Here is a 14522-nt window from a genome sequence, read left to right as displayed (position 1 = left end):
TGACCTGTGGGGGCTTTTAAAGTGTCTTTTATTGACTTTTTGGGGTACTGCAGTTTTTCGCCGTTTCACGGTCGCACGCAATCTGTAAACTGGGCATGTTGGGTATCGTTTTACTCGTTGTAACCTCATCTTTTATATGTCATTTTAAAAATTGGTAATTTGTTGTGTTTTGGGGCATTTAATTAAATTTGTCACTAAATTTTGGGGTTTAATAAGGAGTTGCGCTAATATTGCGCAACATAAAAATTTTCAACTACCACCATTTTATTCTATAGGGTCTTGGCATTCAGAAAATATATAATGTTGGGGGGTTTTACGTCATTTTCAGGCCTAAAATGTGGAATATAACATGGGTGCAAAAATTGAAAAAAGGGCCTCAGTCATGAAGGGGTTAAACTTGTAAAGCCGAATGTTAGCTTTACAGTAGAAGCAATTCTGGCGGCTCAGCCGCCGCCAGATCGCTTCTATGGGCCGGTGAATGGGTCCCCCCTGCCCGACACCCCCACTGACAACCCCCCCGTGTTTCCTGTGCTCCGTTGCCCCTCCTAACAGGCCGGGGACTGGCTTGCATCACTTCAGGTCCCATAGCTGTCAGTGCTGGGCTCCTGAAGCCCAGCTATAAGCTATTGAAGTGTGATCTGCACTTCAATAGCTTGTTGAGAGTGTAAAGGTGATGCTGGACCCCCAGCATCACCTTAAAGAGTACCTGTCACCACCATTTGCTATCACATGGGGCTTGTAAGCCCCCCTATGTGATAGCAATTAAAGAAAAAAAAATAAGTTTTTAAAATTAACATTAAATAAAATAATGTAAAAATCATTAAAAAAACATTTCTTAAAGTCCCCTGCCCCAGCGAGCATGCGCGTGTTCACGTAAAGACACGTCAGGTGTGCCTACATATGAAACCGATGAACGCACTACACATGTTGGATATCGCCGCACAAGCTGGAGTGCAAGCAATAATTCTAGGGCCAGTATTTTTGGGTATCTCTAAACTAATGACCTGTGGGGGCTTTTAAAGCGTCCCCTATGGACTTTTTGGGAAACTGAATAGTGTCGCCGTTTCACGGATGCACGCAATTTTTAACCTGGGATGTTGAGTATCTATTTACTTGTTGTAACCTCATCTTTTATATTTTATTAAACAAATGGGTATTTTATTGTGTTTTTGGGGCATTTAAGTGCATTTTTCACTAAATGTTGGGGTTTGATAAGGAGTTGTGCTAATATTGTGCAACATACAAATTTGCAACTGCCACCATTTTATTCTAAAGGGTCTTGGCTTTCAGAAAATATATAATGTTTGGGGGTTTTAAATAATTTTCAGGCCTAAAATGTGGAATATAACATGGGTGCAAAATGAAAAGAAAAAAAAGGCCTCAGTCATGAAGGGGTTAATAACAACAGAGACATGTCAGGTGTAAAATGTTGTTATACTGAGATACTTACACATGCAGAGTATTCACTTGCTGCTTTCCAGGTGCAAAGTAGTTCAGTGTGCCAACGAAATGCATCCTGGGATTGCTTTGTCATTGAAATGAGATCTCGTTCAAGAAAAAAAAGAAAGAAAATGGCTTTTTTGCCTTTTCCTGGATGACGAAAGAAGAGGGCACAGAAGGAGCAGCTTTTCCCACAGCAAACATGGCCACTCGCTGCATTGCAGCGCCGAATTTTAAAGATAAAAAAAGGTATTTCAAAATGAAAAAACAGCTTTTTAATGAGTCTAATGTGTTTATGGTTTATTAATGGTTATGGGAATGTTTTTTTTTTTTTTTTTTACAATGCTGCAGTGTAAAGGTCCGCTTTAATACAGACAATTGGAGATTTCTCCTTCATGTAGGTCAGCAATAATATTTCCTATTAAATGTTTACTGTGCATAGCCATACCTTGTAGTTAGCGATGGTTGATCACCACATTGTATGTGAATAGTGCTGAGCTCCTGCATGCTACGTAGCCTTGTGGCGGGCACATTGGAATTGGGGAGGTGCGTTGTCTTCTTGTTCCGTCGAGAGCAGCAGGATGTAGTAAGTCCGTGATGACTGGACAATGATGGGCTACGGCTGGATGGGTAATTCTGCATGGATCCCTCCCTGCAGTTCTGTTCAAACATCTGTTCATCCATGAATTCGTGATTCTGTGGATAATATAAATATGTATGTATTAGAAATGCAATACATTGTCTTGAGGCCAGTGTGCAAAAGCATTCTTAAGTGAACCTGTGTATTTTCACTTCTCGTTCAATTTACATTCAAGCAATATTACCCTGAACGGATAGACCTATTAGACTTCCTTTGAACCACATAAAGGGAGCATGGTGATTCTGTAGATGGATGGTGAACCTCATCAAGATACCACTAAAGAGCACTAGTCTAATTGAGCTTAATCTACTGTATGTCTGAAGCCAGGTGCCCATCTGCAGTATATCTGAGATCCCTGTAGAGTATACATTACTCAGGACCACCAGTTCCCCCCAGCTTAGTCTATACTGAAAAGAGCAGAGGAAAAGTTGACACAGGTTTACTACAGCATGCCCTGTACACTTAGTGATAGCCTGTCAAAGAATTTGTATTATTTGCTGCTTTTATTGCTAAATATAATACCAAACATAAGCTTGGGAAAAGCACAGAAATGTAGCATTTGGAACAACTTGTCCACCTTGGCTTATGTTTGATATTCATAAAAGGTTAAGTATTTTAAAGCATTACCGCATAACTATAGCCTTTATTTTTACTGTCATACAAAACATCAGGTTTACAACACCTTAATGGAATTCTAAGATTCAGATATAGTTTCTGGTGGCAATTTAGAAAGGAAAGTTATTACATTGTAACTATAACACCAATAAGATTGCAGTATACTCTTTTATGGCAAGAACAAAACTAAAAATTGCGATAACCTTTGTCTTGTATGAGTATACTTTTGGATTTGTAATACGCTGACATTATTTTTAATTTAACAAATAAAGTAAACTCTCAGATTATTGGAAAAATAAAACCTGCAGAACATTTCCTCTCTCCAGCACTTCTATAACTTTTTTTCTGCCAACTGTGCAGTATTACTGTTATGAAGCTGTAGGTTCAAGAAGTGGAAAAAGCAATACATAGTTTGGTACCCATAGCTATAAGATGACTGTCTCCTGATTTAGCTGGTCACATGTTTATGGCATTCCCCACCACCACCACCACCACCACCACCACCACCACCACTTGTGTGCAGATATCCCAGGCTAACTAATCTTGGAGTAAAAATTCCTCATGCACAACAAATTTCTATAGGTGGTCCTCATTGTTCCCCCAAAATAAGGCCAAAACAAAATTGTATGTTAACCCTAACAATGAACGTGGTGAATTTACTTTGTCTGTTAAATATACCATTCAAATAATTTTAACACAAAATTGAAAAATACTGCACTCCATAGGTCCCGGCTGCAAATAAAATCTTTATTTAAGAAGCAAAAACACACCTTCCATTCCTCCCCATATGTCCTTAAACACTAACGCATCTCACCATTACAGATTACTCATAGAGATCTGAGTAACTCACAGATATATGAGTAAGCTGTAATGATGAAACATGTTAGAGTTTGAGGACATATGGGGAGGAATGGAAGTTGCATTTTTGCTCCTTGAATAAAGAACTTATTCCAGCGGAGACCCGTGAAGTGCAGCATTTTTTGAATCTGTGTTGCTATAAGCAATGGCGTGTTTCTTGCCTGCACCTGGACTCTAGTCATGGTTGAGAAATGATCTGGGAATGTGAGCGGTGTTTTGTGTGGATTATTAAAATCATTTTGTTATATCTGTTCCATAAGTGCAAAACAAACCTGTTGATCCTACCAGCAATTTTGATAGCTCCCGACAACAACCTGTGATTTCGGTTTTGATGCACTGTTATCAGTTAGCATTGTTCACCGTTCTCTCTGCGGACCACAGAATGACCCCCTCCCATGTTATGGCGAAAAAGAAAGGGAAAAAAGTGTTCCGTAACTAACACTTCCTGTCCTATGGTGACAATGCCACTCCTTCATAGATGAAGTACGGTGAGTGAGCATTGCACCCTCAATGGAAGTGTGCTACTTGTCAGATCAGCAGGTGAAAACAAAGTGAAAAAAGCTTTAACAAAGAAATCTAAAGCAGCTACTATGTCTAAGGACTGGTAAGCTACAATATATTACATGATTGCTCTTGGGTTTAGATACACTTTAAGCTAAGTCTGCACAGACCACAAAACGTAAGCTTGGCCAAAGTAATAATGCCTATTTACTATGATCGGATTGATTTGAGGCAGGGGTAGGCAACCCCGGCACTCCAGCTGTTGTGGAACTACAAGTCCCATGCAGCATTGCAAGACTCTGGTACCCACAGGCAGTCAAGGTTGCATACCCCTGGTTTATAGAATGATTGTTCAGTGATCAGATCTTCCTGTTGTCATCTTATGTCTAAGGGTACATCAAGAGAGTGGCAGACTAAGAGCCAGCAGACATTTTTCAAGAGTCACTATAAAATCTGTTTTCATTGGCAATAGAAAGGGCATAAAAAGGAACGAGCAATATTTTATTGACTTTCTGGCTCATTGGATTTTCATACCTAACATGCTGGTAAACAGATATTTTTATACAAAACGCTCTTCTAAGCAGGTTGGATCCGGTACAGGAGACAGACAAATACAGCACATACCAGGGATGTATGTAAGCAAAGTAAGCAAGTGAAAACCAAGAGTGGGCATTTTCACTGGTTCATGTATAGTATTTTTAGGCCATGTATGCAGTCACTTGACAGTGCAAACTAGATACATCTCCCATGTGAGAGAACCATTCATAGGTACCACAAATTGAATAAAGTCTACAGCACCAATGCATGTAGCAACTGCAGTTCACCTTCATTGTCTCTCAACACTAAATCGAAACAAACACTTTATTCATGTTTGTTTACTGGATAATAGCCAATGACACATTTGTTTTCTATAGCTAGCGCTAATGAAAACTAGGAAGACTAAACCTGTGAATTTACCCATCTTTATTCAAGAGACATGTATTGAAAAAGAAAATAAGTACCTTCATAGTGGAAGTCTGTACAGATAACAGGGAATCATCCACAAGATAGGACAATCCCTACAGGATAACATGCCAACAAAAGATAAGAACACGATTGGTTGTACATTCCAGCATTCCATTCCTCAGCTCCAACATTCCATATTGCACATGCCAGTTTTTAGAGAACAATGAGACTCTTCTGAGAAACACCTTAATCAGTTACTTTTTTTCAGTGGGAGGGAATACATATTCAAATTAGAAATACATGATCAGATTGTTAATTAAGACCTGAAATGTATAATTGTCATTTTCAGCTTTTTTAACCGACAGTATATAAGAAGATGTGTCAAGCTTAATTTTGGAATTCTTGAATTGCATGAATATATTAGGTAAATATCCAGTCTGTTTATGAAGATAATTAGTGTAGTTATACTATACTGTCTGTTCTGAATTGAAAGTTTTGCTATTTAACTTGCTGCTGTATGGCCAACTTAATTGCTGGTTAATGGTCTGATGCACATTCTAGGTGAGTGCATTTAATGTGTCTTATACTTACTCCTTTCCCTGAAGTGAGCCTATGCAGTCCTCCCACTGTAGCTCCGTTAAATACTTGTAATAAATTAGTCTCCTTGTTCTCAAAAAATAGTTATGATTCATAGAAAATTTCATAAATGATGAAAACAAGTGTTGGTTTGAGAATTGTCCCCGTTGGGATACTAGTCCTTGGACCTAATTTATAAAAACCAAAGTCAAGACCATTATAAATGTTTTTTCTAGCAACTAGTTTAATTCTTGCTATCATTATTCTACTACAAGCTAGAACCAGCACCAATATCAGTACTACTATTTGTTCTTATACTTTACCCCTCATGTATGTTGTGGTGGAAGGGCTTCTTGTGCCCACTATGACACATCAGGAAACATTATGGTACATAAGATCATTGCAAGACTGGCATATTTATGATATTCTATATGGCATATTTACTTACAGATGTAGAAACAATATGCAGCCGTGGTGTAGCTGTGCACTGATTATTATGTAACTGATGAAGTATTGTGCAACACATTTACACCTACTGTAGGAGAAATTGTCAGGTCTGCCCTAATAAAAATATTAATCTCTCTAAAGCTGAGCTTAACTCAGTCTGCATAGGCCTAGATGGGAATTTTGTATATTACCATGTGGTTACACCACTCTAGCATGCCATGTGTTATTTATATATGAGTTATAGAGATTTGAGCACAAACATTCTTTCAGTCCTACTGCATAGTGCAGGTCATTGACCAGACCTGGGTCCAACTGTGTCAGTTTGTCTCATATTGGCATTTTATTTCCATTAAAGTACTGTATGTTATGAGCTAACAAGTATTTGGCATTCTGCAAAGTAGAGTAGGGACTGGCCAGAGAGCGATCACCTCGATACTACTGGCCAAAATGAACATGTATTGCAACATATGCTAAGAATCTCTGCTTTTATGCAAAATAGGGGTCAACTAATTTTAACTTGATTCAACAGTCCTCAAAATGAATCACATATGTCTATATACAAATGTCCACTAGAGGATGCTGTTACCCATCTGTATACAGCAATTAAAATGTGGAAGCAAGCAAATGCGGAAGTAAAACATTACTTTTTATATGGTAGAACATAAGACTATTACTCTGAATAAAGATTGATTGAAATATTCAGGATACTGTCTTATATTTATGTTGATCACATCCATTTTATGACAATTATAAAAACACTTTCAACCAGCTTTCGATCACAATAACAAAATGGATCAATGCACCAGCAGTTTCTCTATTTATATATATATATGGCAGTGATAATGGCTAGTTGAACATGGTTGACATTTTTAGAAATTGCTATATTGTCAGCATTAGAGTTTAGAGACTGATATTGCTCTACTTCATTAAATTCTTCTTGGCAGTAGAGAAAATTAGAATCTGTTTTGAGTAGGGAAATGATTTAACTTCTTAGCTATCAGTTTCAATAGATTGACTCTTTCTTTGGTTTACAAATGCAAATGTTTGTTTATACAAGAGAAGAACATTTTGTCAGTCCTGTAAAGATACAAGGGCTTAGGTCAACATCACTATTATTCTGGCCATATGTGGATAATTATATGAGTGGTAGCTTTTACCTAGTGATGCAGTTCCAGTTCATTGCTACCATGGGTTTGAGGCGAATCTTGTGGGTTTGAGATTCGTGGCCCTATCAAATTTAAGTGCAGATTCACCCAGGAAAATGTGTTTAACCATAAAACACTACATAGCCTTTGAACAATGGCCAGTAAGCTTAGAGCTTAGTTTAGAAAAGCCAGGAAGCTGGCTTTTCAATAAGCAAGCCCCGTCACTATAAATGTTGGGGGCAAAGAGCAGCCACAGTGTCACTCTATTGGAAGATGCTGTAGGGAAAGCTAACATTTTATTTTTTGCAAGGCTTCCCTTTAAACAAAAATGGTATTTTGTATAAGAGGGGTGGTATCATTTATTTTGTGGGTAAACTGGTTTTGATTTTCTTTTTGGTAGGGACTTTATTTTAGGTTTAAGTGCTTTTATTTTCATTTTTTTGCAACAAAATGTAAAAAGTGGGCTTTTGTTTCGTGTGGTATTTTTGGGTTTACATTTCTCTTGGGGTATTTCTGATGTGTATTTTAAGTTGATAGGGCCTTTTTTAAAATTAACTTGTTTTAAAATTAATTTGTTACTGACTATCTGTTTGTGGAGCTGTCCCTCCCCCCCAAAAAAACAAACAAACAAAACTAAATACAAGGACAGTGTGGACCTAAAGCACCCAATAAAAGTTAGGCATATATCTGTTAGGCTGATTTTTACTGATTAAATTGTACTGCAGTTGGCAAATGTAACACTGCTGTATCTTTTGCAATATTTTTGCAGTAAAACCCCTTCCTGTGCTCTTTTCTATGGTACATTTTAGCCAATTCTTCCTCATTAAAATGTCCTGCTGCTGGCCACTTTTACACTGTTGTATCATCTGTGGTCTCTTAATTATCTTAAATAGAGTTTGGTAGAAATTGGCCAGTGTCAGAACAGTTTTGCATCAGCAAGAACAGGGACATACTCGGTGAGCAACTGACCGGTTTCTCTCTGCTGTTCAAAGCTATTACTGTAAACTAAAATTAATCAGATTAGGGTGTTGCTACTGTTTGTAAGCCATGGCAAAATTTTAAATTTGTTTTCATTGGTCCCCCATAGCTGGTCCCAGTTTTCTATGCCTTTTTATGAACAGTAGTTTACCTATTTCTCCTAAAAATGGCCAGAGTTTACTAACAGGATTCGTCCTGCATAGATTTTCAGGAAATTCACTGCTGTGTTTGGGTTTGCTGAATTTCAAACTGGATTCACCTTTGAAACCCTTTATAACAACTATGTGCTCTATATACAAAAAGTAATATTCTTATTCAACATTAGTTGCTTTGGTATAAACAAAATCAGGTCTTCGTATAGATATTTCTTATTTGCTGCAGTACAAAGAAAGAAACTCTAAAAAATTTAGCAAAGCTAAAAATTTCTGTAGATGCTATAAAACAAGTACATTAATTTGGAGACTTATTAAAATCCACTCTTGAAACACCACCCCAAATAAAAAAATATCTACAAAGTTTGGGCACAAATGTCACTCAGGAAAGCCAGTGGGGTGGGATGAGTAAAGCCTTTTCTCTCATCTTTAAGATAAGTAACCCTTATATCAATGATCTTTCCTTGACCCAGAATGGAATGGGGCATACTTTCCACAAACCACTACGGTAGTGTAAGTGGGCCCTTCTCCCACTAATCACCATAGTAAAGACTTCAGCCCGGGAAGACCAAGAAAAAACTATGTCATGGCCCCACTACCCTGCACTCACAGTATATTGATGCAGTTAGCTGCACTGATGTTACCACTTCAGTGTCACATTCTGCATCATCCAGGACTGCCATATACCAGAAGAAGACCACAGGAAAAAAGGACCCAGTGCATCACATGACCAGCCAGAAATTAAAAAATGGTAAGTGAAAAAAAAAAGCATAAAATACACCTGGGGTGCCTCAAGGGGGAGAAGAGCCACTTGGGAGAGGAAGCACAGATGCACGAGTTGGACATAAAAGCTATTCCCAAACAGGTAAGCAAAAGGGACTCCCAAATCCCAAGATAACAGACAAAGATAGAGGGGTAGACTAGGGCTTTTCAGCTAGATAGAAAACTTAAGCCTTAAGAAAGTAGATTGCATTTACAGTTTGCATTTTATCTGTCAGTTTTCAATTTTGCCTGGAATGAACTTTAAAGTGTATGTAAAGCCTAACCAGAGACTTATTTGCTTTCTTTTGGTCTGCCACATATACTATAAAATATATATTTTTATATCTGTTTGATAAATGCAAAAAATACCTGTTGATTGTCAAAAATTCGGGGTTGTGCTGTGTCTTATGCATGCTTCCTGTGTTTTATCAAGGATCCTTATGAGCTAGTTGTTATCTTGGACTATAGATAGTACTTATGTTGTAGATATGGAAAGAAGGGGCATGATAAAATAGTTTAGTCAATTGAAACTGGGCAGTGCTGACACTAATCAGTCCACAAAACTACTGTGTGTTGTCAACAAGCCAACAGGACATAGGAGGTATAATGTGCATGTATTGCTGAGATGTAGAGCATTTACCCTGACATACACTGTGAGTAAAGTTACCACTAAATATCTCAAGATTAACGTCTACTTTTCTTAAACTAACCATTATATAAAAAAAAAAGATCTCTAATCCATTTAATGTATCCAAATTAATTTTGGCTGATAAGTTCCCCACCAGGATTTCTATTGCCAATGTATTTTACAATATCCATATTAAGGGATTATCTATACCATCCTAGAGAGAAAAAAATGTGTTTAGCAGAATGCAAATTAATTTTGCATTTGCAAAATGCCCACCCTGCACTTAATATACCATTATCTAAATCTATTTATGCAAATCCCCTGTTTGGAGATATGAGAAAGATAAGAAAAATGATAACTTATACCTGTAGGCTTGATGATAGAAGTTATGTCATTTTTTTCTATGTAGCCCCTTTGTGAGAAAAGCCTACATTTAGAAAAGCCTACATTTAAGCTTCCAGAATTTCAGAACCTTGTTCAGCTAATACACTTAGATTCAAAAATATTGTTGACATTCAATGAAGCTCGATTCTTATTCAACATCCCTGGAGGTTTATGGTTATAGCATACTGAGATGGCACGCAGAGTTCAGTCAGTCACTGGTGGTTTATCCACTACTACATTTCCTTTATTGACATTATTTGTGATTTTTAATTTTTTTTAATATCTTCACTTAAATATTGTTTGTCTGAAAGTTTAGATAAAAATGCATTGACAGATGCTATTAAAAGTTGATTAAAGCTTTCAATGGGCTGTTAAACTTCATCGCCTTTTGCACTCACTTAACAGTTTTACAGCTTTGTTCATCTAAGGTCATGAGAATAATTCTTTTTAAGATATGTTGGATTCAATAAACCCATAAAGGTTACAATGATGTAATTTTTCCACAAAAATTGTCTGACATAATTTCATTCATATCACAGCTTCTATGCGCTGACTTACTGTACTATAATCCTTGATACTCTTGTAATTTCTGCCCATATATTAACGTGAACCACTTTACCTTTACACTTTAAACCCCTCTATTTTAGATATTGTGCTCATTAAGGTCTTTTTTTGCAAGTCTCCCAAGATTAAATGTATTTCTATTTAAAAAGACAGCAGAAAGCAGACTTGACTAAGACAAATTTAGGAACCAATAGACCTCTTTTCTGTCATCCTTGGATGAGAAAATAGTTGATAATTAGGTAATATAACTGATTATTTATTAAGAATTTTGACCCCTAGCAGTAAGCTCCTCTTTCATCTATTTTTTTATTCCTAGTTTTCTTTGCTTCAATGTTTTTTAAAAAGGGAATATATAATGGTTTTCAGTGCATTTAAAGCTTAAGTTTATATATTTTTTTGCATCCTCAAGGACATAACTCAACTCCAGTGAGGTGTGTCCCATGTCCTGGTGGCTGCTGCTTATTGTAAAAATCCTCCCACAAGTGCCCCTGGATATCCCCCTTGGGCAATGATCTTTTGGTGCTGTGGGGATTAACAGAAGCTGCTACCGGTGTGAACGTGTCTGCAAAACTTATGCTGCTTGCCCGCCCCTTCCTCCTCTGTCCTCCATTCATCGAAGTTGCACTATTATTTCCCACAATGCAAAGCAAACTAGGTTTGGAGGAGGCAGATTTGGTGGCACTCATGAGATGATTTCTACAAATAGCAGCAGCCATCAGGACATGGGGCACACCCTTTTTAAAGTTGTGTCCCTGGGGCTACATAACAAAGAAAAAAATCAAAGCTTCAGACTTCAATTTTTACATTTTTAAAGCTAATGTTTACAATGTATGCAATATCGTTATTTTATCAATGCACATTTACTATACATATAATCTATGACACTGGATTACAGAGAATTATGGGTTTTCCTAAAATAAATCACTGCAGACGCAGTGCACTTTCAGGCTGTCTTTCTCTAATTGAATCTCCATATGGTCCTGTATGAAAACAGTTTTCAGGGAGGGAAGATGAGTCACTCCTCTAATCATTAAATTTTGGGCTGTTGGCCTTAGTAAAACCCAGCCATTTTTCAACAGAGCAGCTAAGGTTTGCCGAGTATACATGTGAAAAGAGCCTTGAGCTCCATCTGCTGCTTTGACCTAAACTGAAACTACCATATATCTGATTAAAAGCAATTTATACCCAAAGGGTTCATCGTGTTAGGCAGTGGCATCTCAAAATTTGGGCTCCTGGAGCACCCAGAGTGTTTTTGACAGGCGTTTTTGTGTTTCAGCTTATGCTTAGATTGACCTCATATAGGGTACCTTTACAAACTGGGGGACAGACTGTTGCTGGAAAAGATACCCAGAGGCAGGTGAGTCACTGGGCACCAGTATTGTGTGATTTTTTTTTTTTTTTACCCCCACACTAAAATGGACCGTACTGGTGTGAACATAGTCCAGAAATACCATGGGAATACATTAGGATGCATCTTAGCAGGGATATAAGGGAAGCTAACCTGCAAGATCTGCAATAAGACTGTGTGAGTAAAGTTGCTGGAAACTTGTGTGCTTTGGAGTTGGCTGGGTCTATACCCCCAACAGATAGTAAGGTTAGCTGGTGTCTGACTGCATAGGATTCATGTTCTGGTTATTTTGCTAATGGCAACTATTTATAACAAAGCTGGTTGTGTGTCAGTTTGAAAACCACTCATGTGAAGTCTGCTTGTGCATTCTCCCTAATCAATCTGTGTCTTTTTACCCTAGAAAAGGTGATCCTACAAAAAAGAATTGTCACAATATCTACTCCTGTATTTTCAGTGGTGGACAACAAAAACAAAAAATAAACTGTAAAGCATATCTATTTGCATGTATTGCAAAAAAACTTTTACTGGCATGTTATGAAATTAGTTTACACACTACATTACCATATGTACTTTAAATGCGTACTTTATTCAATTTTCCTACTAAGTGCTGCCAATATTTGTTGTCTAAATAAATGGTTTGCTTATTCTCGGTAGACAAATCTCAAACCAGCAGTGAGCCAATTTTCTAGCAAATATCACATAGCCAATTCACTATAATTCTGGCAAGAAATTAGTGTAATGGGAAGGAAAAAATAGAAAACAGAAATTAATTTTCATACACAGGCAAACACATTCCAACGTACCAAATTAGAAGCAAAAGTTAAAGAATAATATGACATACAAGATAGAGAAGCTTTTTTGCAGCATATAACATTATATTGACAGTCAATGCCATATACTAATGTACAGATGAACATTTACAATGCATTTGTTTTATTTAAAAATGACAAATTACAAAATGCATATAAAAATTGGAAACTGCTAAGTACATAATTGCAATCAAGAGGTGAAAACATTGTAGATGCATACAGGGTGATTCACAAAAGGGTTTGGAGAAGCAAGGACAACATAGCTGAACTGGAAAAATTCTCCAATTCAGCTCACTTTCCAGTTCAGCTATGTTGTCCTAGATTGTTCACTTCTTATGGCTTCTCCAAACTCTTCACTCTTTTGTGAATAAACCTAATAGAGATGATCCTTTCTCACTAAAGGACCTGGATGTACGACTGAAAACAGACTACTAGACAGACTTACTGGATATTATCTATTTTTATAGCCATTGGTACTGGAGAATGTACACTGCCCGGCCAAAAAAAGTCACCACCTGGATTTTAGGCAGTGTTATGACCTTGGGTTTCTTCAGTTGGTCAAGTCTAGGTTATGTGCCAAAAAAATTAGGTCAGCTGCCTACCTGAATATACTGAATGACCAGGTTTTTCCATAAGTGGCTTTTTTCTTCCCTGATGGCACAGGCATATTCCAAGTCGACATTGCCAGTATTCATCAGGCTTAAATTGCAAAAGAGTGGTTCAGGGAGCATGAGACCTCATTTTCACACATTGATTGGCCTGCGCACAGTCCAGACAATAACCCCTTTGAGAATCTTTGATATGTGCTGGAGAAGACATTAGGCAGTGGTCCCACTTTCCCATCATCACTACAAGATCTTGGTGAAAAACAAATGCAATTCTGGACAGAAATAAATGCTGTGACATTGCATAAGCTTATAGAAATTATGCCACCACTTAATGCATGCCATAGTCAAAGCTAAAGGCGGTCCAACAAAATATTAGAGTGTGTTACTTGTTTTTTTGGCCAGACCGTGTATATTTTAGACTTTTAGACTACATAATATATATATGACCAACAGTTCAGACATGGACTTGATGCATGCAGTATAACTGTAGGATGTTCATTCATCTATCATTGTTCCAATAACAAATGTTACGCCCCTGTCTGTACGTAAAACGATGCCCCCATAAGATGCCAGTGTGCCACAGGACCCCAGATATGTACTATACGGGCAATTGCCCATACAGCAGCCCTTTGGTTCAGCTGAACTGAAGAGCTTTAGCAGCTGAAGTGAGCCGAAGGATTAGCCGAAGCTAACTCTAAATTATTTACATATTCTGAAAAAGTAAAATTACAGTGGTACCTCTGTTCACGAACGCTTCTGTTCGCGAACAATCCGGTTTGAGAACAGGAATTTAATCAAAATGTTGCAATTTTTGTGAACTCTGCATCGGGTGACAAACACAACTAAAGCCATCTTCCCTGCTCTGACACTGGTCGTTGCTTCCTCTAGTCGAGATCGCGGTCTGATCACAGTTTGATTCGGTTTGCGACCAATTCATTTCGCAACCAGAATTGTGGAACAAATTAAGTTTGTGAACCGAGGTACCACTGCACTTTAAAAAAACCCTCTATATCTGTAGTGCAATTTGGAGAAATTCATTGTAAAGTTCACAACAGAAGCACTGTAATCACAGCTCCTTTCCCCTATACGCCCCCCCCCCCCCCCCCCCAAAAAAAAACTAAA

At 37.6% G+C, this 14522-nt stretch overlaps 1 protein-coding gene across 2 annotated transcripts in view; it reads right to left on the bottom strand.

Annotated features, from left to right (window-relative positions):
• The window catches only part of KCND3 (potassium voltage-gated channel subfamily D member 3), a 375874-nt gene that overhangs the window by 9295 nt on the left and 352057 nt on the right, over positions 1–14522 (bottom strand). Inside the window, exons 5-6 of one of the 2 annotated variants that reach the window (XM_018559764.1) lie at positions 5056–5112; positions 1889–2136 (exon numbers count right to left, since the gene is read on the bottom strand). In XM_018559764.1, coding sequence (XP_018415266.1) covers positions 1889–2136; positions 5056–5112 — 305 coding nt within the window. The remainder of the gene's footprint in view (positions 1–1888; positions 2137–5055; positions 5113–14522) is intronic. The other variant, XM_018559765.1, reaches the window with a different exon arrangement.

Source organism: Nanorana parkeri, unplaced genomic scaffold, assembly GCF_000935625.1.
Source record: "Nanorana parkeri isolate BGI_ZX_2015 unplaced genomic scaffold, ASM93562v1 scaffold415, whole genome shotgun sequence".
Taxonomy (NCBI): Eukaryota; Metazoa; Chordata; class Amphibia; order Anura; family Dicroglossidae; genus Nanorana; species Nanorana parkeri.
This window is presented reverse-complemented; position numbering and strand designations above follow the sequence as displayed.